Raw genomic sequence first — 27,965 nt, 5'->3', positions numbered from 1 at the left:
TTCAAGGAAGTCCTTTATGAAATTTATTGAGTCATTACACAAAGTGATATGGAAACATTGAATATGTTAATGAAACATAGAAAAAGAATTTAGATTGAAAAACATTTTAAAGCCATGGACAAAATGTTCTGCTAAAACAGTGGTTTCAAAATGAAATATCATTAAAATAGTCGTCTTCCTCATTGTCCTCATTCAATTCTATTGAACTTTGTCTCATATTAAGAGTATCAACTAACTCTAGTAATTTCGATCTTTTTGCTTCAGAAGAAACATTTATATTATTTTTAGATGGGCTGGTTTTCTTTCCTGCAGAGACTGCAACCTAAGAATTTTTAAAATCAGAAACTTAATCAAGTAATTATATTTAACACATTGACTAATTTCAAAGCAAAAATGATATAAAATTAACAATTTAATAAGGCACAATATGTAACACTTATTGCATGGTGGCTAGTTTATACTACTACTGCCATAGTTTATATTGAACCATTTATAAATACAAAGAAGAAGAAAGAAAATTAATTAGCAAAGAGAAACTAAATTGGTAAAATGCTGAATAAGAGCCCACTCATACATTATAAGGGGCACAAAATATAAATCTGCTGGAAGGAGAATGTATATTCATTTAGAATAAATATATATCTTTAGTTTGATTAATTAGCATATCTTAGGTTATTTAGATAATTAGGTTAGGTAAGATAGCATTTTAATATGTGATATATCCATCATTAAAACCAAAATTATTTTCACTTTTTTTTGTGCACTATACATTTATATTGATAAAAAAGGTAAAAGTCTCATATCCAAATCGTCAGAGATTCAGAAAGTACTTTCAGAACTTAAACAAAGCTCAGAACATCCGTTATTCAAATAATTTATTAAAAATATAATAAAAATTAAACAATAATTAATTACTATTTTTAACAAGTTTTCGTTATTAATTCAATGACATGTTAATATGATGAAATAATGAGGATAATGAAGATAAATGTTAATATGATCAAATAATTAAAATTATAAAATGTAAGCATATTATAAGTTGAATATCCTTTTTCATAAATAGAGAGAGGCTTTTTTATTTTTCCCCTTGCTAATATTTCATTTGTATGTGAAGAATATGCAGCACAAATTAACAAACTTTAAATTAGAAAAGTAATTTCATCTTATTAATGAACTTAAAAAAATGCTAAAAGAGGAACAGAAATAAGTAGATTAAAAAAAAAACTTTTCCAAATTAAACAAAAGCAAAGCCTGTTTGCTGGTTTTTATTTCTAAGATTATTAATCTCCAGCTTCTTTACAATTCATAGTTTTTTGTTTTTTTGATATACAGTTTTTATTTTTTCAATGACTCTTTATGGGTGCTCTTTAAAGCAGCATAAATGTCAAACTATTTCAAGCCCAACAAGAGGAAATAAAAAAAAAATCTTATATGCACAAGAATGAAACAGATCACAGCATTATATTTGATAAGGCCTAAATAAACATAAGAATTCAATAATAAAAATTATATAAATAAGAATTTATAAAACACAGTTACCTAAATTTTTTTTATTCTATTAGCTGTGTTTATTTTTATTTTAAAAAGCAATAATTTATTTCAATTAAAACTTAAAATAAAATTAGTAGAATAGCACATAGAAATATAATTAATAGAATATAAGAAAACCTAATAAAAGGCACAAATAGAACACCAAAAGGGCACTGCTGAGAATAATTCAATAGTAATCATGAATTGCTATAATATATTAATAATAATGATTTGCTATAATCCATTATTTATTCAAAATAATCATCATTATTGATTAAACAATGCAAGATAACTTCATCAATGTTCATCAGTGCAGAATACTTCGTTACTAACGATAAATTAATACTTTTTATTTATAATTAAAATATAAGTGTAGAGGTAGACATAATTTAGTAGATATAATTTTATAAATACTTTTTTAATATATAAGTCTATATGTTTTCATTAATATGCATTCGAAAAAAATAATTGGACATGCAAGATGCATTTCTGCATATACTTTGCTGGAGTGGATACTTTGCCAAAGCCAGATATTTTCAAAAAATAATTTATTGTGATTTTTTTTTGCTTGTTTTTTTTCTGTTTGAAATTTTCCCAAAATTATAGAACTTTTTTTAAAGTTACTATAGCTTTTTCAAAATATTTTTAGAAAGTAAAGAATAATTTCTTCATTAACAAAGAAAAAAAAAATCCTTCAATTTTACACAATTCTAAAATAAAATAACATTATATGAAATATTAATTTTTATTAAACACATGTTTTATACTTTTTTATTATTTTGTATTAATTTAAGTCAAAAATAAGAGAAAAAATTTTATTTAACATATGAAAAATTTATGGTTATAAAATACAGCATGAAACACTTGTGTCTTTTATGTGCATTAAAAGTAAAAATAGCTCACTTTTAAACAATAGTTTTTCGAATTTTTATTATATTATCTTTAATAGAAATGTATATATTTTAAAGAATAAAAAATATTTTAACATTGCAGAAATGGAACACATGGTACTCTTTTTATTTTATCTTTCTTAGATCTAAGAAAAACAGTTATTTATTATTAATTTTCTTTTATTCACAAAATTAAATATTGATTAATTTTTTAATATAAATAAAATAATATAAATAACCAATTACACTACTTTTGGGGGATTTTACATTTTAGAACAAATATAATTCTGATAATTATACAGAATTTTTTAGTAGCTATTATGACTGCTTTTTGTTGATTAAAAAATTCCAAAATATATTTCATCTTGTAATTAGAGCATTAGAGGAAAAAAATATATATAAAAGGGACACAGTGACTAGGGCTGTCTACCACCCAATTATTGAAGAAAAAAAAACATCTAAAAAACCCATGCTTAAATTAGGGTTTTTTTAAGAAATGACAAAAAAAGGAGTTGGTTTGCTAACCTTTTTTTTCCCTGTTATTAGTTATATTTTCACACATTTTTGATATTTTTTCTCAAATATTCTTTTATTTTTAAGCAAATAATTTTGATTACATTCTAAAAAGTTGACCAAAAATTTTGAATACATTTTTGAAATTTTCATTTAATAGAAATATATCATATTTCAAAGAATAAAAAATATTTTAACATTGCAGAGAAATGGAACACATGGTACTCTTTATTTTATCACAATTTTTTAATCTAAAGGATATTACATAATATTCATTTTAGAAAAAAATTCTGTAATTTACATTCTGTAATTAATGATATATCAGCAAAGTAAAAATAAAATGAAATGAGTTAAAGTTCTGTAATAATCTCATCAAGTTCTAATTCACTCTTTAATGTCTATAAGCTTTTGCAAGCGTTTTAGCTTTATTAAGACCCAAACTAATTCACAATTTGAACCAAACAAGTCCACACGTAGAAAACATGTGATTAATAGCTGCCAAGCTTGCTGGACATAAACCATAAAATGGGCAAATTCTTTTGTATTCGCACTTGAGTGGGCTTCCATAATATTCCACCCTTTAATGAAAGTTAAATGTTTCACTACACTTTCACTAAATAAAGAGTGTGGGTACACACTTGAATCTTTTACTCTGAAACACAGAACTGGAAATAGCCATTCAGCATTTTTCTTAGAAATCCAATCCTCTCCTTTCCATTGTATTTTAGATTCAGCATAATAGCTAAAAAATAGAAAGGGGTAAGGGAGCATTTTTTCCTATGAACTTAGATTCTCATTGTCTTTTGAATCCATTTAATAATCAATTGCATCAGATAGATTGGTTGTGTTAGATCGAATCTGCAAGAGTATATTTTTAATAGATGCAAGCTGTTTCTGCATGCTCAGAGATTTTGTAAAGATCATTGCATTTCCCAAAATTCAATATTAACAGGGAAATCATTTGAATTTTTTACTTAAATTTCATTGCGGAGATTATAGTTTTAATGAATGACAAAGCCAGGGGTCTGTTTAGAAGAAATTGGGGTCCGTTAACGAACCCTTCACAAAATATTTTTTCATAAAAATGGACCCTTCACAAAATATTTTTTCATAAAAATGGACCCTTTACAAAATATTTTAACCTAAAAACGAACCCTTCACAAAATTTATCATTTAATTGAACCCTTCACAAATTTATGTATCTTCATTTTTGTTTTGTTAATCGAATAAACCCTTCACGGGAAGGGTGGGGGGAGAAGGACAGATGTAAAGGAACTAAGTTTTGTCTTCGGAAGACGCTTCTTCCTTTATTTGTCCGAAATGAATATTCTGCGTTCAGCAGTATAGGCTAAATAGCAAATATATGTATGTTGAATCTCTAATTTAGTAGCAGCAATAGCTGTTTATTTTTTAAAATTTAATTTGCTTTAATTATAATTTTACAGTGTTGAGCATAATCTTGTATGTCTTTGCAATTTAAAAACTCCTTGAAAAAGTTTTTCGCAATAACAGGACCCTACTTACACAAATTCACAAAAGCAGGACCCTGGTTGAAAGAATGTGACTTAACGTTTATTTTATACTCATAAATTATGAGTCATTTTTTCACAATTTTACAAAAACGAACCTTTCACAAAATGTCTGGACAGACCCCTGACAAAACACAATTGGACATAGAGTTCCACCTAACTTCACTAGCTAGTTGAGGCATGACACTTCTTTTAACCAGCCAAGTGGTATGTGGTGATTTCTAAAATATTTGTAAACCTTAGTTATATGCTTCAGAATGTGTTTTTTACTGATTTTCTCTGCAAGGAGATTGAGATCGTGAGCAGAGCATCCATAGGTAGACATTTTTCCCTGGCAACATCTCTCTTGCTTTTAACGTTTTGTTTTCTTTATCAATGAATATTGCAAAAAATATTGATTCTAAAACTTTCAAAACAATAGTCTATTGATTTAGTGCAAAAATTGGCACAATATTCTGCAGTATTTGTGCAAGCTGTAGCATTAAGAAAGCTGTAGCAAGCATCTGTAGCATTAAGAAGAAAATGAATTTTTTTCTTCTTCAGAATGGATGCACGTTTCCATAATTGGTTCATTTTTTATATTACTCTAATCATCAACAAGTATTGTAGCAGATGATCCACTTTTAGATATTAATTTCTTTTAAAATTTGACCAGTTTCTAACGATGCAGCATCTAAAAGTTTTCATCCTAAATTAAATCGATTGGATCCAAAATAGCCTGGTTTAATACGAGCTTGTAACATTTCTTCGTACTCTTTATTGCTTTCTGCATTAAAGCAATGTTATAAGCATAAAAAAATTTAGCTTTTTTTAAGTTTAAAGATTGACTTTTGACTGTTGGCTATTCGTACTGCAAATTTTGACATCATTCTTTCTTGTTTCAACTTTGGTTTAGAGCTGTGAGCTACTGTTAGTTGACTTCCAATTTCAAAGTTTGCTAATGCTGAGCCTTTATTCAAAGTATTGGGTACATTATTTCCTTGAAAATTTGTTGAAATGTGATCTAATTCTCTAATGTCACCCTTACTTCATACACCAAAAAAATAACATCGAATTAACCCCCCCCCCAATAAAAAAAAATTCAACCCATAAGAAAACCAATTAAACCCAAAAACCCATCTCGGTTTGGCTTTTAAAAAATAGCTTTGCTAATGTTTTATCTGCGTCAAAGGGCAAACATAACAAAAAAGTATTAATTTTTCTTTTAACATAACATAAAATATGCTTTCACTTTCGTAGATCAAGGCTTTTCTCGTTCTTCTTTCTTGAAAGACTTTTTTTACAGGGATAATTTTCCATTTTTTCTTCTTTTACATATAAAAATTTTGTAAAGCAATTCCTTATGTTTTACAGTAAAAAAAATTTCTTAGCCTTGCCAGAATTTTCTTTAAAGCTCATTTGGGCTATCAGTCATATTTTGCACCCAATACTTAGTTACAATGCTCAGCAGGGCAAGCAAAAACTTTTTATATTTTTAAACTTTCATAACCTTAACAACAAAAAAAATTATTATTTTAATCCCATACAAAAAAAATTCTTCACTAGGTAAAAAGAGAAATAACTCACAACCCTATTTCAATACGGTTACATAATTCTGAAATATTCTGACGTGTACCTAGTAACAATTTCATCATTACAATTATAGAGAAAGTTTCTCATATGAATCGAATGCTTTCTTGGAAAATGGTTGCTTCTTCATCACTTTTAATGGATATTCTAAATAATCACTATCCATAGATGAAGATTGAAGCACTTTAAAACTACCAACATATTTTACTTTTCCTTTAACAAATATTGCAGTCAGCAATTTCAATTCCCCACTCCCAACAAAAAAAATTGCAATTTTACATTTTTTTACATTAATACAAAAATCAATACAAAAATTGCTTGAGAGGATATTTATAAACTAGACAACTTTGGGTTTAAATGAGAAAATAATAAATAAAAACAATATGTGAAGGCTAAGTATTTAATTAGTAGTATTTTTTAATGGTCATATGCATAACATATTTCAAACATTTAAAAACAAAATAATTTTCTTACTTAATTCTTTTTTAATAAATAAAAATCATTAATATAATCTGTAATATCTTTATATACCACAAACTTGAATTGAGTGCAGAATAAAATCTATTTCTAGAGATTCCCTCTACTTCTGCTTAACACATTAGCATAGAATTTGAAAACTGTTATAAGGATCAGAACATGAATATAAGGATCAGAACATGAACATAAAGATCAGAACATATTTATAAGTAAATTTATAGTTCAGTTGTTTTTAAGAAAAACATGTACAGAACAAAAAACTTACTTCTCCTGTTGAATTTTTTTTTCTATTTTTATTACGCCTGTGCATATATTCTTCAGCAACTTTCCTGTATTTAAAAAAAAAGACACATTTTAACAAGATTTAAAAACACTTTTAAAAACTAATTGTTAACAGAAAAAATCTTGGTGGAATATGTCTCTAAGCAAAAAAAAATTATAAGTCTTTCAAAGTTTATCTTGTATCATGATCTCTATCAACCATGTACATTTCAAGTATATCCCAAATTTTCTGTACGTTGATGCCATGGGGATGGCATAATATCTGCCCTGTTACCAAAGATTCTATTTTCCAACTTCAATAACGAAATAAAGTTGAATTGGACTCTTTGGACCCTACAACTTTGCTGCATTTCTAAACAATAACCTCATTACGCTATTGTTGCTAAACTTTTTTTAATTGACAAAAATTCTTACGCACAAACTTCTAAAATCACTCTGATGAAAAAAATAGAGGTTTTTAAAAGCCATTTGAAAAAAAATTAAAATGATATGATTTTAAAAATTGGTAAATGGCTTAATAATAAACTTAAAGAGAAAAATAATTTAAGACTGGTAAACAAACAGATCCCAGGAAGAATCTCAATCTTATCCCTAGTGTATTTAAGTGAGATGTAATCGACATAAACACATTTGGATCTAAGCCAGACATTTCATTTTTATTCATTTTTTTAAAGTCAATAGAAAATAAAACAGTAAGTACTTTTATTAGCATTCTCAAACACTAAACAAACAGTAAATCAAAGAACTCACCTAGAGTTGAAAAGTTGAGTAGGACTATAGCAATCTTTAAAATGAGGAGTTTTTACAGGGAGATTAGGAGATACCAAGTATGCACATTTTGGAGTTGCAATGCTTATATCAGACATGTCTGAATCGTCTAACTAAAATAAAATTAATTAAAAAAATTTGTTTTATTACAGTTAACATTATATAAAAATTATCATCGAACAAACAGTAATTTATTATTGTATTACAGTAACAGAGTTGCCAACTGCTCCGGACGCACCAGAATAATTAAAAAAACGGTAAATAACTACAAGGTAAATTTTACAACTATTTGACTATTTTTGCTTGCTTTTTGAAAGGCATAGCACAACATAAGTTCAATTAAGTGGTGAATTATATAAGCCTACTAATTATTTAGAAATAGTGGTGGATAAAAATCTACTAAATTGAATTTATTAAACCAAGAATCACTATTGATAAACTATCACTTTAAAATATATATTTGCTGTCCGGAGCAAGTTGGCATCTCTGCAGTAAAAGTATCATATTAAGCAGTAATACTATTATTGTCAATGTTTTTTTCTGCAAAATTACACAAATAAGATTTACTTTTAGTTATTGCAAATTAATCTCCTCTGTTAACGTTGGTCATATAAATTGCAATATTTAAGTGGAAAGAACCCCAATAAGCGGAGTCTGAGCAAAGCATTCGCCACCTCCCCAAATGCGACAAAATCGCAAATTCTGATAAAAAATTGTTTTGGAGAATGATTTTTTGTACCAAAAAGACATACATATATATATATATATATATTCTCCTTGTTCCTGATAAAAGAAACCAAATCAAATACATTAAAGGGAATTTTTTGGAACAAATCCTGTATTTTTTGATCCATTACAGCAATTTCCATTAGATACGTCGCATAACCAATTAAAATTAAACTAAGGCAAGATAATGTAAGCATGAGACAAACTACCATAATATAGAGTTCTCCCTCGAAAAAAAAGAGAAGAGCACTGCTTCTCAGAAAAGGACACTTTGAATTTTTAAATGGCACTCTCTTACCACCCTAAAAATTGATCAAAATGTGTAATATTATGTAATAACTGAATTTGATCCTCAACAATTTTTAAATTACCCTCTTATACAAACTAAGGTAAACAACGTTAAAGAGCACAAAAATATTATTTTTAGCACAAAGGTCGCCCACTTGTGTATTTACCCTTTTATACTATTTTATGTGTATATTTCTAAAAACAATCTTCACTCATTATTAAAATAATAGAAACATTTTTCATGGAAGTTTATAAAAATAATTAAACATGTGCTAAAAGACAATCTTTAAACATAAATTTCTTTCAATAGAAGTATAAACTAAAAATATAATTAATTAATAAACAACTTGGAAACTTTTTTTCATACTTTCAAGTGAAAATTATGAGAAAAGAAGCGTTCAAAAATGCATTCTTTTTTTCTTTAAAAAAAAGGTATTTATTTAAAAAATAATTTTGAAATTTAAAATCATTGAAAAAATTATTTATACACCCCATCCCCGAAAAAAAAGATAATTATAAAAAATTAATGAGTTCTGAGTAATCCACACAAAGTAAATATTTTTAATAGTAATCAAAATTAAACCTATAAACACAGATAATTTTAGTAGTGAGTAATTATTATTTAAACAATTAATAAATTTTTTTCAAAATGGAATATAAATAAAAAGCTAGTGTTTTTCAGCGATGGCAGCTTCTTTTTACAACAAGGGAGAAGAGGGCGCATTTGCAGATCAATCGCAGACAGGGAGGGGTGCCCTTCTAAATACGCATAGAGAAAACACTGCTGTTATATACAGGTTACAACGCTCGTGGTCGGGTCACACGATATTGCGTGACTACATTTTTCCTACAGTTTGCATCAATAAAACAGATTAAGTGGTAGCAAGATGCATTTTATCATCCAACTATTTTTGAAGAAAATATGTTTTCTCGTGGCAATAATATATACAATAACGTGGCAATAACATTATGTTGCTTCAGATTTATCCTTATAACTACTGCTCTAGTCAAAGTTATCAAAAATAATCCCAACTAATCCTATTTCTTTTCCTCAAAAACAATAAAACAGCATTAACATTTTTCATCCTCTCTCCCATTCATTGCTCATTTACTCCTTTGCATCTCTAAAATAATTCATGATTTGAATTAGCATTTTGTAAAATAATTGAATTTAAGGGAAATTCAAGTTTTTTTTTTTATAAGAAGTTTTCTATGGAAAAAAAATCAATCACAAAAAATTTTCTACTGAATTATTTTCTTCTGTATCATTATTAACTACTGAAAAATAGGTTAAAATAAGCGAATTAGAAGATCAATTTCACAACTTTTTTTTTAAAAAATTGAAATAGCATAACAAAGTGTGTTTCTTATACATAACCTTAACTGTAGGTTACCAAATCTTTATGTATAGAAAAACTAACCCAGTAAATAAAAATAATTGTACTATAAAAAAATTGAATATTAAAATAATTATAAAAAATTGAATTGAATAAAAAGATTTAAATTATAATTTTTTTTTAATTAATTTATCATTTAAAGAGTATTAGTATGATAATTTAAATTTGAAACAATAAATACTTAAATGTATTGCAATATTGAAATAATATGTGGTTTTAAAAAGAAGGTTTAAAATTTTAATATTTAGTAGGATTTTTATAATTATTTTCTAATTTATTAACAAAACAATTCATATTCCATTACTATTTACAGATGTATAAAAATGTAAGAAATCTGCAATAAATTTTTGCTTAGTCATCAATTTGCATTCAGCAATAGTTTTACATTTCTCTTTTTTATTATTCATTTAATTATTTATTTTATTCTGATTATCCATTCTTTAAAAGACATTAATCTAAAATAATATACCACTGTTTTTTCTTTTTAAAGGCCACAAAAATTACGATTGTGGATAATACACTCAATGTCATTTTGTAGTTTAAATGCAATTATTATTGGGAAGCATATAGTGTAATAAGTTTTAAACATTTTTATTGAGGAAAGCCTAAACTCAAATATGCATTTTTGTAAACAAAAAGTAAACTAAAGATTTAAAATGAAAAACAAAAAAGTACTTTTAAAAAAATTATTGGTTTTTTTAAAAAAGGCATGGAATTGTTCAAATCCTATAAGAAACTAAATTCATAAGGTTCTGAAAGTTTGTGAATGCAATAGAAAAGAAATCCTACAATTTTGTATCAATGCAGAGCATCCTTTTTTTAAATAATACTGTTTAAATATATTCAAATATTATGCACATATTATTGAATACATGCATACTTAAGTATTATAATATTATTATAATATTATTGAATACATGCATAATTAAGTACAATTATTATATTCAACAAATCATACCAGAGAAGGTACTTGGATTTCACGATTCTCAAAAAGATCATCTTCATATCCTTCATTCAGTCCTTTCAATGAGTTCATTACCCACCGCTTACGTTTCAAAGATCCTTTTCCTGGTAATGACTTTCTGACAATGTCAACCCCTAGCATAATGAAAGTATCATCAGTATTCAGTTTCTAGGGATAGTAGAATGCTTGACATTTTTAAAAAAGTGGTAGAAAAATTAAAAGACAAAAACTATATTAGAATGCCTGTAATCACCTCACTATTTTAAATATATATATATATATATATATTCAGGGAGGAAGTGATTGTACACACCCAAGCAAACAATTTTTATCAAAGAATGCATGGTCGAAAACAAAATGCAAAACCGCTAGAGGGCGTCAAAGTTTATGTTCTTATATGAGGCAAAAACACACAAAGAACGATGAAGTTAAGATATAAAAGCAAATTTAATGGTATGTTTATATTATGTATAGGTAATTTATGGTAAGAAACATGAATATGGTGCAGAATTTGCAATGTAGAAAATTGCCTTAAGCTTTGTTTCCAATAAATGTTTTGTAAGTACTTCATTAGTATACCTTTGTAATTCATAAAATAAATCATAATATAACCAAGACCAATTCTTCAAACTTTGCTTTTATATGATTATTCTCCAATTTCAATTTCTGACAGCCTTTTATATCATCTAATTCAATATTGAAAAAAAAAATCATTTACAAACATTTTTTGATAGATTTTAACTTTAAAATATATGTTGGTTTGAAACATGTAATAAAAAACCTACTTGGGAAAAAAAATTATGCAGTGAGACAGTTAATATATAGTTGGTTTAATGTTAAAAAAAACTTATAATGAATGTATTGTTATGAACATAACCTGAATATAACAACGAATTTTACATACACTTTTTTAAATTTTTTTTAATGAAGCAATCAGTCAGACAGCAGAAACTATGCGAATTAAAAAAACTCAGTAACAATACAAAATAAATATCTTTCCATCACACTATATGATTGCATTTAATATTTCAATACAGCCACACAACAGTACAACTTAGTTTCCAATATTTTCCAGAATTTAAAGAATTTCAAACAAATTGCTATTTATATTTATTTTATTATATAGATGGCTTATAAGTCATCAGCAAACTTTTTAAAAAAATAATTAAAATTTTTACTATAGTTCAAAAAATAAATTGAAACTAACATTGACTCACTGATATAAACATAAAATGATGCACATAAAAAGTTGTATTTAACCAACAGTTTTCTCTGCATAACAAAACCGGTTCTTCTATCTTATTTGATAGGAAAATAGAGTACAGGGGAGAAACATTCTCCAAATGATGCCCTTTTGCTAAACCACCAGTGGGTTAAATAAATATTTGTACCTCAAAAAGATTATCCAAACATTTAAATCAAAAAAATTTTACGAAATTCTAATATAGCAAATGAAAATTAACATTTTTATAGAAATAGGGTTTGGTAATAAAGAGGTAATAAAAAAATGTTTGAATTCATTTTCATACAGATTTATCAAAATAAAGAATATTAAAAAAAAAAATTAAAAATTTATTTTTAAAAACACTTACTAGATGAACTTTTTTTAATTAAAAGTGGAGTTGATGAAACACTTGGTCTTTTAGCTAAATTAGATGCAAATAATCTTTCAATGGTAGGAGGAGTAGAAAGTGCAGTTACAGTAAGATCATCAACAGGAATAGAATTCAAGCGGTAGCAAAACTTGTTAGGAAGTGATTTAGATAGAACTGTTGCTGATAAAGGGGATGAAAAACTGTTAATATCGGTTATTTTTCTACTAGACACAGTCAGTCTTGTTTGTTTTACATTTTCTTTGACAGACCCTTGGTGGCCAGTTGCATTCACTGTTTTTTTATTGTTAACTTTAATTTTCTCAGTCTTTTTAGTATAGCACTTAGCTGATTCTTTCCTCTTCCTTCCAAGGTTATTTAAATTCACGGTTGAATCGTCTTTAACATCACTTGGACTCAATCTTTTACTGACTCTTGTGCTTCTCCTGGCTGGAAATAATAAATATGAACTTTTAGAATAACTAAAATAAGGAAGCTTTTTCGAAATTACTACAGTGTACTCCAAAAGTGTTTCTAAAAGGGTGACGCGCCCTGTCAGCCCTTTGAAGCACCCTCTTGGTAATCCCTTAAAGAAAAAAACTTTTTATTCATATTCAATTAAAAAACATTTATTTACTATTTAAATAATAACTACACAGTGGTAAAATTATCTGTGTTTAAAGGTTTAATTCTGATTACAATTACAAGCATTAATTTTGTTAGTATTATTCTCAACTGGTTGAATTTTCATAAGTTTACCTTTTATCAAGGGATTTTTTATTATTTTTTTAATACATAGATATATTTTTTTTTAAAAATAGATGCCCCTTTAAATGTTCCTTTCACAATTTGCAGTTTAAATTATAGAAAAATAGCTTTCAAGTTGTTTGTCAATTAATCATTATTTTTTCAATTTACTTTTTTTTTGAAAAAATTTGTGGATAATAATTGCTTTTTAGGATGCCTTTAATTTTTTTTTATAAACTACAAATTTTTCTCTTCTTTTGATAATGAGTAAGTATTATTTTTTGAAATACACGCATAAAATAGAATAAAAATTGCTGAGGATCAAATTCAGTTATTACATATTATTACACATTTGATAAATTTTTATTGTTGAGTGCTCATTGAAAACTTGAAGTACTCTTTTCTGTAACGAACCACCCTGTCCTTTTTTACTTCTACAGAACTCTGATTACTCTATACTTTTTTTTTTTTTTGTAATAACAAAACACTAGCTAACATTATCAGCTTAAAGAATGAGCCTCCTAAAGGTTAGTAGGCTCATTCTTATTGCTGTTTAAAAAAACACATTATTTCCTTACAACTCAAAAATAAATTTTTAATAAAACTTGACCTGACAAACCAAAATACATGAATACTATTAAGGAGCTAAGAACTGCCAAAAAGATCACCTATCAAACAGAACCTATTTAAAGAGTAACTTATATTAAAAACTTATCAGGGGTCTGTCTAGGTTTTTCTGAAAGGTACCTATTTTGTGAAAATTTAGACATAATTTGTGAAAAATTATATTTAAAAATCAACACGAAAATATGGATTTATCGTTTCTTAAGGGATACAGAAATAAAATTTTAAGAAAAAGCATTTTGTAAAACTACCGTTTTTCCTGAAATTGAATTTGTGAAACTACCGTTTTTCCTAAAGTTGAATTTGTGAAGGTACCGCTAAACGGTAGTAAATTCGGCCTGGACAGATTCCTGCTTATATTTCCAGTATTGTAACTAGGCAATATTCAAAATTCAGAAATATACAATCAAAGATATCAAACAATTAGAAAAATAATCCATTTTTCTTCGTAGTTCAAGTTGCTTTTTATAGTTCATTATAATCAAATGTAGTTCACTTTACTTTTAATTTCATTTAAATTATGATACAATAAAAAGCAAATACAAATAATTCAGTAATCAATAGTTAAAACTAGGGGTACACAAACTTTGGCCATAGCCTGCGGTATAGTTCATATTACTTTTAACTTCTTTTAAATTAGTGTACGATAAAAAACAAATAAGAATATCAAATAATTCATTTATCAATAGTTTAAATTAGGAGTGCACAAACTGTGGCCCGTTGACTATTGATATGCAGCCCGATTTATCAGGATTTTTTCTTTCCTTTACATTTATAAATACATTAAGTTCCATGTAGTTTTTCAAATTCTGATACATTTATTATACTTTTACTACTCGTGAGTTATAAATCGCACAGTTCACTTTTTGACATGCTTTATTTGTGCCGATTACATCATAAATCTGAATGATCATTTTTTTTTTAAACGCAGTCATAGCTACTCTTTTCTATATTATTTTGAAAATCCCGTATTTTTAGTATGATATTATTATGACACTCAAATTTCGAATCACAGTTTTAAATGTTTAAATAATCTCTTTTTGACGTTTGCTTTTTCTGATTTCCTTGTAAATCAAGATTACTTTTCAATAATTTTTTCGGCAGTTTTGGTGATGCATTCCCTAATGATTTTAAAAAGTTCTATTTTTATTAAGACATACGAATTTTAAATCACCAATTTAGAATCGCAATAATTTAGTACAATGTTATTCTAACCTGAAAAATTTTAATACTGGCAAAAAAAAACACATTTTTAAAGTCCTTATTGTTGGTAATTTATTTTGTTTTAAATTTTTTGTAGATTAGGTGATTTTTTAAGAAAAAAAGGAAAAAGAAAATATTTTCTAATTATAATTTATGAAACCTCTAATAATGCAAGAAATAGAAATAATATCTGAAGTAAAAATATCGCATAAATACTTAATTATTAATACTTATTTTGTACTATTATGGTTCAGTTTATTTTTTGTTTAAACCTTATTAATTTTTTTTATGAAAATATTTAATTCATATTTATATTACTTAGTAAAATATGCATGTATTTTTTTATACACTTTCATTCTTAAAACAGTGCAGTTTTTTAGTTTTATTCTTAGAACATTACAGTGATAAATCACTTATTGATAGAAAGGGAAACATTTAAGAAAAAGTATTAATTTTTTCACTTGAGAATGAATTCTAATAATTAAAACTATTTAATTTCTGCAAATATGTAACTTATTTTATTGATTAAATAATTTAGTGCTTAGCACACTAATGATTACATAAAAATTATCATCTTTGCTGCCAACATGACTGAGCATATGTGTGGTCCTTAATTAATCAACCTCTTGAGCAAGTGGCCCTTCACTCAAAAAGGTTGTGCATCCCTAGCAAATTATGGCATAAAAGAATTAATATCAATATTACCCAAGAACATTTGATTTAGATCTTATCAAATAATTTAGTCAAAAACAACCTTGGTTATAAAATTACAAACCTTGAAGTTGCAAATCTTTTTTACTCTTTTTTCGCAGTTCATAGCTTGAATCTTCAGATTCATATAAGATGGAAGTATTCAAAATTAAATCATCCATTTCAGCGAACACTGAAGGAAGAATAGAACTTTTTTTATTGTTGGCAGAAAGTTTGTCAGAGCTATCATTTGTTACTTGAATTCTTTTCTTTTTATCTTTAAAATTTTCTATCTTTTTTAATCCATTTTTCTGAGTGGATTTAACTTTAGAAGGTTTTTTAGGAGAAACAAGTTTTTTATTTGCTAACTTCATTTTAGAAACTTTTGTGCTGGCAGATTGATGATACTTTTCATTATTTTCCTCTTCAATTAAAATGTTTCTGCGTGATGAACTTGATGATCTCAATCTAGCTCGACAATCAGTTATGAAAAAATCATCAATAGGAACAGACCTAAAATACATACCATCAAGGCAGGAAGTGGAATCAACAGCTTTTTTGAAAAAATTTCTTTTGTTTCTACAGCTCTTATTCTTTTCTGAATTTTGGGATTGTATAGTAGTTTTTTGAGAATGTTTAGCTTTGTCATAAGGTTTTGCTTTCTTCCTTTTAGCTGCTAAATGTTGAGAAGAAATTTTGGTTCTAGATTTTTCAGGCAAGTTTTCATTTTTCTTCCTTAATTTTGAAGCAAATTCAGACACATTTACTGAACTCCTTAATCTAATCTTATGGCAAGATAAGTCGCCATCATCGACAGAAGAGGAATGAAAACCACCTTTACTAGGTGCAGAATTTTTTGATGCTTCCTTACTTTTAAAAATACTTCCTGAACTAGTACTACTTCTTGTCAATCGTACTGACTCTTGGAATGAAGAATCAGATCTGGAAGACGTTTCATTGTGCTTATTTAACTGTGATAAGTGTGTCACATTGTCTATAGATTTCTTCTGCTTTTTAGAATGCTTTGTCTTATTTAGATATTTCTTTGTGGGAACATGAACATTTTGTAATACCTTACTTTTCGGGGATTTGTTTCTTAGGTTCTTACGTCTCAAGATCATTGCCCAAATTATAAACCTGAAAATAAATGTCATTATTCACTTTAAATAAATTATTAACAAATATCTATATTTTGTAGTAAAATTTATGAAATCTATATAGACAGCTATGGGTGCAAGTTGGAAAAAAGGCCAAGACTGAAAATTTTTTGACTAAAATACCTAACATAGACAATACCCCCTCGACCTATGCAAACTATCTAAGAAAGCTTTACCATAATACATCAAGTTTAAACACTGTACAAAAAATATTTATTCATCTGTCTTTTGATAAAATAACAGGACATAAGAAAGTAGACCAATAACATAGACCTAAAAGAGTCAGTCTTGTTTCCGTCTTACTTCCGTCTGCGGACATTTTCAAAAGACAGAAATCCGTCCTGGGGACGGAAGACTTGCACCCATGTAGACAGCACTAAATCTAAACTGAAACTATACTTGAAATAAAATTCCGTTACATTTGAAATAAATAGAATCTTCAAACAATTGTTCCATTGTTTGACATGTCACACTGCTAGAGAGAATGTCCTCTAGCAGTGTTCTTTATCTCGCAGTGGAACTCAGTGTTCCGAATTTCCCCGTGCTACTGCGGTAGTCATGTATAGACTTTTGACCAGACATGATTGTCTACATTCTCATTTATTTCGCCTCAAACTGACTTCTTCACAAGATTGTCTTTTATGTAACTCCGGACAAGCTATGACTGCTGCACATTTGGACATGTGCTCTGCACTAAAAGACTTTGACTGTATTGTTGAGAAGTACTGGAGAGCTAGAAGCCTAATGACATAATAGTCAATGACTGGCATTTGTTGAATAATAATAATTCTTTTGCCTTTTAAATTACATCATGACTTTAAATTATTGCAAACAAAATGCTTTAAATTAAAAAATTTAAAGATTAAAATTATACCAGAAACTCATTTCTAAATGACGCTGCAATATACACTTGAAATTCTTAATAAATCTAAGAAATACATTTTTTACAATTCTTTTTTTTTTTACTAGATTATGCACAGGACCTCCTAGGTTTAGAATAGGGGGTCCTGTCATTCTGTTTTAATTCAAATGGAATTCAAGATGTTTCACGTTTATAGATTAGGAGGATTAAAAAAATTGTGGTTAAATAAGTATTCATGAGACTTTTGATATCAATTGACTTGTTTTCAATAGAAAGCTGTTAATCTTGAGAGCACAAAAATGTCTTACACCTTCTTTTGAAGTGATTTACGGATATTAAAAAAAATTAAACAAAATTTTGATTAGCATATGGAAGTGAAAGGTTCAGTTTGGACATTCTAATAATATTACATCAATGGAACTTCAAACGGAACTTGTGGCAGTCGGCATGTTGTGGTCATTAGAATTAACTAAAGAGCGTAGACTGTATATGTATATATATGTGGACACGAAAAAGAATAATGTATCTCTTATTAGCTTTGAAAAATATTACCAGATTTTGAACTTTAAAAGGTGAATGATATGAAAATGTGCAATTATGGTAATCTACTTTACTTGTAAATCTTTAAAAAAAGAAATAATTATCTAAATTGAGACCTGCTTTAGGCAAAAAAGGACCCAGAAATTGGGAAATCATGAGTCTAAAGGATCTGTACTTTCCAAAGTCTAGCAGAATCGCTCTGTTAATTTCAAAAGATAAAAATTGAAAAGTATAGGTCATTCAGTGAGATATATTTTTGTGTTTGTGGGTGATAAGAGTTGTGAGTGAAGAAATGAGATTTCCTAATTTTATTTTAAACAATGCTTCAAACTTATGAGATAAAGAAACCTTCAAACTGTATAATGAACAAATAACTTATTTCACAAAAAATACAACGGGGAGATTTCTGTATCATGATCTGTAGCAGAGAAATCGCCAAGTCTTGGCAACTTCAAGACAGCGGCCTGCGAGAAACTAAAAAATAAAAAAAAATCACAGAAAGGGACCAACTCGAAAAATATAACTCGTAGCCACCAATGGGCAAACACTTACATATTTTTATTTTAAAAAAAATTGGCAAGTTTAAAATCTATTTGGTACCATGGCGATTGTAACTGCCGCAACAGATCACGATACGGAAATATCCTCAATGAAACAACCTTTATTTACATCATTCTAGCCTATTTATAGAGTTACCACTTTCTAATAAAATTGAATTCAGCTTATTATATTACAATTTTCAAATTATAAATATTTAGAACTACCTAAATTACATAATACCAACTCCTTCAATAATGCAACTAGAAAGCTGAATTGCTCGAGAAATTGAAGTCGTTTATTTGACATAAGAATTTTATAATCGAATTTTTACAAAATCATTAACTTCTCAGATAGAAATTCAAGTAGTTAGAATTCTAAGTACTCTATTTATGAGAATAAAAGGCAATTTTGGACATTTTAATGCATGTCCTAAAGAGAAAGTATATAAAAATCTCTCTTAACAATTTGTATTAAACATCCGCTGCAATATAAACATATCATGACAAAGCGAAAGTGCTAACTGTTTCAGTTAATATTGATCATCGAAACAAAAATATATTACTTTTGCTTTAGATTATAAATATATTTTAAAATAAAATTTCGATAAATCTTTAAAATATATGAAAACGTACTTCGATTTCCCTCTATTTTAATTGTTTGTTGTTTTTTAAATTTTCCCTCAACGTACCTTTAAATTACTGTTGCCATTAAGTATCTTGTTAAGAAATTTAAACTAGCCCAAAAACACAAAGATCATAAACTCAACAAACATAAGCAGTCGGAAACGTATTGATACTGCAAATCAAAAACAAAACAAATGTCAAGTAAATTCTTAAAAGTTTTGAGATCCTGAAGAGTTTCAAATTTACAAAATATGCATTTCAATTATTTGGCAATGTCACAGCTTTAAGAAACCTATCACAGACAATATATACGATCAACATTTGGTAATATTCGTGCTCGTATATGGAAACTTATCTCCTTTTAACAGAAATTTTGTGTTTGCTAAAATAATCATTGAATAGGCATTGAAAGTATAAATGACCTAACTTTGTTTATCCCATGAATTGTGTAATAAGTATAATATGTGTGTGCAAATCACACATAATTTGTTTTATAGATAAGTAATACATTATAATTTAGCAATACATTTTTTTTTTAATCGTGTACATTATTTTTTCCTGTATTTAGTACATCACAATTTTGTTTGTGAAAATCAGACTACCAAAATGTATTTTATATAAAAAGTTAGTAACTTAAATTTATAAAATTATATAATTAAGGAAATTCAATGCAAAAATTTTGTATTAACATAACCCTATATGACCTCTAATATTGACCCATAATATTTATATTGGAAGGTATTATATTACCGTGTACTAGTGTACCCTACCAGGGGAAGTGATTATAAGCTTAATGGGGGTCTACAATATGGTCCTATAGGTTTCTGTGTATATATATATAAGACTATGTTAAATAGCGATAAATGAGGGAATTCGAAGTAAATTACCTTTATTATAACAAAAGCCTTTATCTCCTCTTAATATTGACCCATAATATTTATATTGGACCAGGTATTATAATGCCGTGTACTTGTGTAGCCTACCACAATTATATAAGATAATTTAAAAGTACAATTTAGTTTGATAACTACGAAGAAAATTTATCGGAAGTAATAAAATGTGAAAATACCCACTTGGTGGGAAAAAAGATGGGTTATTGCAAGGGGGCCCAATCTGAAAAAACTCACTGGGTCTTTATGGGCTGGGTCCACCTTGACGAAACCTAGTAAAAACCCAAGATTGAAAAGTGTGAATAATTCATGTTTATACATTTATCACTTTTTATATTTATTAATTATTGTATTTTTTGACATTTCTGTCTTTTTTTGTAGATTCTATCTCTAACTATGGCTGGTATTTCTCCTGTGTGGCGTTTACTTTTTGGTGCCATCATTGGTTTTATTATCACCACCAAATTACGTTATATATTGCTACAAAAATCACCCTGTTTTGCAACATTTGGTAAAAGTACATCATTTCAGAATCAATCTCATAGTGAAACTCTTATCGAAGATGTTGTCAACATTTCAGAGTTATCAGAAGATAAGAAACTTCTTTTTATTGGTGTGATGACTGCTCAGAAATACTTAGAAACCAGAGCTTTAGCTATTCACAATACTTGGGGTCAGACAGTACCTGGTAAACTTATATTTTTCTCCAGTTCTACATCTAAATCGAACTTTCCTCTTCCACTTGTTCCACTTAAAAACGTAGATGACTCATATCCTCCCCAAAAGAAGTCATTTTTAATGCTAAAGTTTATGCACGACAACTTTATTGATGATTTTGAATGGTTTATGAGAGCAGATGATGATGTTTATATTCGAACTGAACTTTTAGAGAAGTTCTTGAGATCTGTAAATAGTAGCAAACCTCAATTTATAGGACAAGCTGGTCTTGGAAATAAGGCTGAATTCGGGCAACTCAGTTTACAACCGGATGAAAATTTTTGCATGGGTGGACCCGGAATGATTCTGAGTCGAGACACCTTACGATTAGTTATTCCTCACATTCGATATTGCCTCAAAAACCTTTATTCAACTCATGAAGATGTAGAAGTTGGAAGATGTGTCCGAAAGTTTGTTGGCATTCCTTGTACTTGGTCATATGAAGTGAGTGTGAAAATTCTATTGAACCACTGCAAATATTTTGTTCAAAATAATCATAAGTTTAATGCATTTGTTTATAAGTTAGTGATTGTTATTTTTTCAACATAAATTATTTTAGTGTGCTCTTGTAGTCCAATTTGCTTTTTTAAATGAAACAATAACTTTTTGATCAATTTTTTTTTCATAATTGTTTAGTTGATTGCAGGACATCTAATATGTATTATACAATTGTGAAAAATTTTGTCTTTTCAAGAGTTACAAGTTTTCTGAATGAATAAAATTTAAAAGCAATGCTTTTAGAGGATATTCTAACTGAATATTCCTAAAACAGATCAAATAATCATTTTTATTAACAAATATATTAGTTTAACTTATGTCTGTTGTTTACTTTAAAAGAAAACAAATATTAATGTTGTTTAACTTTAAATTCAATATTTTAGAATTATAATTTTCTTTTGTTTTACGTTACTGTAAAAGTTTGTTATCTGGGAAATGCTAGGTTTTAATGTGAGAACTTTGTGAAAGGTCAAAATAGAATCATATTAAAGCATATTTAATACTTTTACCTATCCACTTTGGTAGAAGTTATATTTTATCGGTAAAGCCTAGGATTTAACAAGGCAGCTTGATAGCCTCTAGATTCTACTTCAAAGTCCTGATAAAAGCAGTGTTCTACCTAAGTGTTTTTTGAAGGGCAGCCCACCCTGCTTGCCCTTTGATCCCAATAAATGCACCCTTTTTTGTAAAAGGAAGCTGCCATCCATTAAAAACATTGTCTTTTTATTCAAGTTCTATTTTGAAAAAAATTTATTCATTGTTCTTAAATAATTAGACACTGGTAAAATTATCTGTGTTTCTTGGTTTAATTCTGAATCCTATTACAAATATTTTCTTTGTTAGGATTAGTCTCAACTGATTTAATTTTTATAGTTTTCTTTTTTTTTGGGGGGGGGGTTAATAAATTTTAATTTGTAGCAAATTTTTTTAGTGATTTTAAAACTATTTTTTTTAAATGAATACCTTTTTTTAAAAAAAAATGCATTTTAAAATGTTTATTTTCTCTTATTTTTGAGTTTAAATTATTGAAAAAAAATATGCATAGAGATTGCCTTTTAGCATGTCTTTATTATATTTGCCGTCAAAATGTGTAAATACGACCCTTGGTTAGTTTACCTGCTGTTTAAGTGGCCCTTCACTCAAAAAGATTGTGCATTGCTAAATAAGTTATTAGATAAAATAGTTGACTGTTTGATAAAATAAATAAATTAATTGAGGTATAATTTATTTTTTGCAAATTATTGGTAGTTTGTTTTTAGAAATGACTTAATTACCTATAATTAATAATGTTTTCTTTCTAAAATACTAATAAAGAGCAAACTTATTTTCTAAGAAAAAAAAAGTATCTTTCTTTTTCAAGAAAAACTTTGTCTGACTGCTCTTTATCTGTATATCTAACGCATAAATATTGATTATCTCAATATTTCTTAAAAATATATATGTATAAATACTCTTAGTGATTTAAATAATTCAAACATGCTTGAAATTCATTCACATAATTGATATTATATTTTTTTTCTCCAGATGCAAAGTATATTTTACCACAGCTTCAGTGGAGAAGAAGTTTTCACAGGTCGTTTAAAAACCAAGGAAATGCATAGAGCCATAACTCTTCATCCTATCAAGCAACCACCTTATCTATATCGCATGCATAGCTACTTTCATGGATTGCACACACAAGATTTGAGATATAATGCTTTAAATCTATATCGAGACATTCTTGAGATGGAAAATCTTTTACAAGACACTAAACCTTTTGGCAATAATGACCTAATAAATCACTACAATATCTCAATATTAGGAATGAAACCTGTTTTAAACAAATTTTTCCCTGTTAATCGGGATGAAACCTTGACTTGGGATTTTATCAGCAAACATATTTTCTCTATTTCTAGCATTAATCCTAAAAAGCGATTAGAAGCTTACCAACAATTGGCGGTGAGTGATGTAGTTATGGAAGTAATGGAAATTATTAATAAATATTCTAAGCAGAGAGGAAGAGTTATAGATTTCAAGGAAATTTTATATGGATACATTAGAGAAAATCCTTTGTTTGGAGTTGATTATATACTAGATATGTTATTAACATATAGAAAGTACAGGGGTAAAAAGATGACTGTTCCTGTTCGTCGTCATGCTTATCTTCAAAAAGCCTTCTCCCAATTAGAGTTTAAAGAAGATATTAATCAAAACTCTGTGCCATCACTCACAGATATGATGAATACTAAAATCAATATTATCGTTCCTTTATATGGACGTTTGGAAAATTTTAAACGATTTTTAAATAATATTGAAGTGGTTTTTTTAAAAACTGGAGAGAAAGTTCATCTAGCTGTAGTTTATTTTGAATCTGAGCAAGATGATTCAACTGAAACTAAAATGATTTTAGAAGATTTAAAAAGAAGGTATCCTGCATATGACTTACGGTTAATTGAAGCAAAAGGTCCCTTTTCAAGAGCAGTTGCTTTGGAAGTTGGTGCAAAAGCATTTTCACCATATTCTTTATTATTTTTTGTTGATGTTGATATTGTTCTTGATGTCGGCGTCTTGAATAGAATACGTTTGAATACAATTAAATCTAAGCAGGTCTATTTTCCTGTTGTTTTTAGTGAATATGATCCGGAATATTTAGAAAATGATTCAGAAATACCTTCTTTAAGTGAAGAAAGGGGATATTGGAGACAGTTTGGTTATGGCATTGTAAGCATATATAACGAGGATTTGAGACAAGTTGGAGGATTTGATACTTCAATTCGAGGATGGGGAAAGGAAGATGTTGATCTTTATTCAAAAGTGGTTCGGAGCAATCTTACAGTTCTGCGTGCCGCTGATCCAGGAATTGTCCATGTCTTTCACCCTATTACTTGCAGTCCTGAATTGGAAGATTCACAATATGAAATGTGCTGGGGGAGTAAATTATCTAGTTTGGCATCCCAAAAGACACTTGCTAAAATAATTCTAAGCAATAAGCAGAAATATTTGAGCAGCAGAGAGTAAAATATTATGTATTTATGTTACTTTTTTAATCTGTAATCAATTGAGAGATGTGAGCTAAAGGGAATTAACTATTATGAATTTACTGATGCTTTTATTTACCTAAACTTTTACTTTGTTTTTTGTTATCTTGTTGAACATGTTCATTGTTAAATTTACAAAGCTATCTCTTATGGTATTTTAAATTTTTTTTATCGCCCTTTGGGGAGTTCGGTATCAAGTGAATGCCTGGGACCAACTCCTCAATTAAATGTCCCTGAAAAGAAGAGTCTAGTTAAACTCTGGGCAGGGCAAATAAACGTATTAATTTAAATCCCCCTTTTAAAATTAGTTTTTTATGTGTGAATAATGTGTGGAAATAATTATTGTTTTGAAGAACTTCATATTTTTAACAAAATATTCTTAAGAGGAAAAAAACTTTTACATTTTAAGTAACGAAAACTTCATAGTTAAATTTCTTTACCAATCATATTTTAATCTTCATAAAATGTTTTCCTAAATTTAAGTATTTACTCTGTAAAAAATGTAAATTCCTACTAAAGTAATTCTAGTAATCTAGCATCAAATTAAATGTTTTAGTGTGCTCAAGTCATGGATTGAATGTACCTTTCGACAAGATGCCTGGGGTCATTTTGCCCTTCGGCCCCCACTGTCTCTCTGCATGCCACTAATCTTTCTTAAAGAAATGTTATCTTTGTTCTCATGATTCCACTTGCGTAAAGTTTGTATTTGTTTAATGTATTATTTCTAATGTGCTCTTTGATATTTTTTTTTTTACATTATAATTATTTTTAACACCTTATTCTAACTAATTTTTAAGCATTCATGTGTTCAAATTATTTTAGTCATTAAAATGTGTTCACTTTTTTGTGTTTAGAGAACATGGCCCACAATAATTTTCACCCTGAAACTCGTAGAACCTGTGTCCAGCATTAGTTAGCAGTAATACTTATTTAAATATTCCAACGTCATAAAAACAGTAGCAGTTTCTTCGAAAAATTTCCAAACTTTTTGGAGTTTGGAAAATTTACTAAAATTGGAGACATTTTGATTTAACCTGAAAAAAAAAAGTGCAAAATCTAGTAGAATAAAGTTGCTATGTATGTATATAAAAATTATTTACTGAGTAAATAAAATTCTAGTGATGCTAATTTTGCTGAGAAATAAAATTATTTTTGTATATTGTTATATTTAAAACTACAAAAGAATTGCTCTTTTATTTAATCAGTTTTGATTAACTCTTTCTTTTAGATAATAGGACATTATATATTATGCAATCAAATTCGTACCACATTTTTAAATAAATTTATTTATTTTTGTTATTAAAGATGCAAAATCAATTAAAATGAGAAAGAAGGATATAACTTGTCAAATATAACTGTATAAAGTTTCGTTTTTTTCACCTAATAATTTTACTGTCCTCTGGTTACAAATTTAAAATATCTGGAAACTTGAACAATATTGACACATTACAATATTGAATATTGTAATGTGTATTCAGGATGGCCAGTCACTGAGAAAACCTGGAATTCTCAGGAAAATATACCCTCAATTCTAAAAAAAAAAAATTGGAATATCAGCAATTAGCAGTATTGAATGAATATTATCTTATCACTACGAACTGAGCATTTCAATCTATTAATAGGTATTTTTATGTTACCAATTGTACATTTTAAAACTTATCCAGTCACACTTTTATTACTATAAAATATATTATAGCAATAATGTTATATTATAGTACTATTATATACTATATAGTACTTTAATATAATATATAATACTAGTATAATATAATATATACTACTAGTGTTATATATTATAGTACTATTTGGATCAATAATTCATTTTTTAAGTTCTAATTTTAGTTTTCTTAGCATCTTGAAATATAAAGAAAATAATCATTTTTGAAAACCAATTCCTGTCCATCATGTAAAAAAAGTAATAAAATATTTTTAAAGAATTCATAATTCTTTTTTTTTTCTAATATGATGAAAATTACAGGCTTCGAACAATGAACAATATTAGTTAGAAAAATTAACAGCTTGGATTAATACAAAACTTTTTCAATTGCATTTAAATATAAAAACTTAATAGAAAATTATATATATGTAATTATTTAAATTACTTGAAAAATTTTGTTAATTTAAATCAAGACAATTTGCTAAATTTTATGAATTTTACTCTAGTAATCTCAAAGAATTATGGTTTTGTCTGGGCAGTGGCCAACCTATTGCTATAAATGGTGTCACGTGTGTAATAATGTAGACTATTTGTACTTTCTAATATTGCCTTATGTTAAAATGCCTACTACTTTTATTTAATGCATTTGTAATTCTTTTTCTAACTCGTTTTTTCTCTTTATTTTTATATAAATGTGCCAAAGATTGCTTGATGATATAACTATGTAATCTTATTTGCTAACTGTGATAAACCTTTTTGTTATCTGAATTAAAAATAAATATCTGAAATTTTTGTATTTTTGTAATTTTTTCTAATTAGGAATTTTTTTAATTTTTCCTACAGAGTATCCTAATGTTTACTATTATTGTTATAATAAAGAGGATAGAGACGGTTGGGTAAAAAGAAACTGCACATTGATATAATTGTTAATATTTTAATTATGAATAATAATAAAAACTCATTTCCTTCCTAAAAAATATGTGTAGCCCAAAGTTTGGCTTAAAAAATAGTTGAATGTTCGGTTAATCTGAATCTGCATTTTTGTAATAGGTGATTATCATTGTAAACAATAAAGGAGCATCCAACTCTGAAGGTGTTGGATGCTCCTATAACAGCTCCTATATAATATATATCAACTTTGAACCATCTGTGTATATTTCAATAGTACCGGTATTGTTAGGAGAACTGTAATCAAAATGAATAATTTGTATGTCTGCTGGACGGATTATTGGGATAATAGGGTTTAGTATGAATGATTCGTCGCAAAGTAAATACTTGTGAGTCTTTCTTCTGTATCTATCGTTAAATCCAATGGGATGGTACGTCCCCGGCAAGTACTTGGAGTGCATCCGTTTTTGTATTTATATTAAAAAAAGGTTTCAAAATATAAAATTAGATAAATATAATACATACCTTTCCAATTTTGTTTCTTGAACCATTTTAAGCGTTATACGCCTCATTTCAGGAAAGAATATTATCAAATTTAATCGTTTGCCCCAGGCATCCTGCAATCTTCGCACGTCTTTCTGATTGGGTTCACTACATGGTTTTAAAAAACTATAATTTTTTTTTAAAATTTTTAGTTAATATTATTATTTTTTAAATGACTATTATACAAAACATAAATCAGTGTTACCTGGCTCTGGATACCCGGTGATATTGGTCTGTTCCGGAG

General features: G+C 27.5%; 2 protein-coding genes across 5 annotated transcripts; one reads left to right on the top strand and one right to left on the bottom strand.

The window, feature by feature from the left end:
- Positions 1 to 27,744, bottom strand: LOC107454749 (uncharacterized). Of its 3 annotated transcripts, none has more exons than XM_043039327.3 (7): positions 27,704 to 27,744; positions 15,875 to 16,926; positions 12,526 to 12,975; positions 10,928 to 11,067; positions 7,541 to 7,671; positions 6,774 to 6,837; positions 1 to 322 (listed from the first exon to the last, which is right to left on the bottom strand). In XM_043039327.3, the coding sequence occupies exons 1-7, from the start codon at positions 27,727 to 27,729 to the stop codon at positions 146 to 148; spliced, it is 2,040 nt and encodes a 679-aa protein (XP_042895261.2). In that variant the 5' UTR covers positions 27,730 to 27,744; the 3' UTR covers positions 1 to 145. The 3 variants fall into 3 exon arrangements, with proteins under 3 accessions (XP_042895261.2, XP_087023737.1, XP_087023738.1); XM_087167611.1 differs by lacking the exon at positions 27,704 to 27,744 and adding an exon at positions 19,521 to 19,616; XM_087167612.1 differs by lacking the exon at positions 27,704 to 27,744 and adding an exon at positions 19,113 to 19,574.
- On the top strand, positions 19,581 to 25,018 carry Chsy (Chondroitin sulfate synthase). Of its 2 annotated transcripts, none has more exons than XM_016072028.4 (3): positions 19,581 to 19,835; positions 20,783 to 21,562; positions 23,141 to 25,018. In XM_016072028.4, exons 2-3 carry the CDS (start codon positions 20,798 to 20,800, stop codon positions 24,611 to 24,613), a joined length of 2,238 nt encoding a protein of 745 aa, XP_015927514.3. In that variant the 5' UTR covers positions 19,581 to 19,835; positions 20,783 to 20,797; the 3' UTR covers positions 24,614 to 25,018. The 2 variants fall into 2 exon arrangements, with proteins under 2 accessions (XP_015927514.3, XP_015927513.3); XM_016072027.4 differs by having other exon boundaries at positions 19,686 to 19,913; positions 23,141 to 24,775.
- Positions 27,745 to 27,965: the final 221 nt, after the last annotated feature.

Source organism: Parasteatoda tepidariorum, chromosome 7 (assembly GCF_982258835.1).
Source record: "Parasteatoda tepidariorum strain Cologne lab strain chromosome 7, Ptep-v5.0, whole genome shotgun sequence".
In the NCBI taxonomy this organism is placed as follows: domain Eukaryota; kingdom Metazoa; phylum Arthropoda; class Arachnida; order Araneae; family Theridiidae; genus Parasteatoda; species Parasteatoda tepidariorum.
Note: the sequence above shows the minus strand (reverse complement) of the source record. Positions and strands in the feature narration are given on the sequence as shown.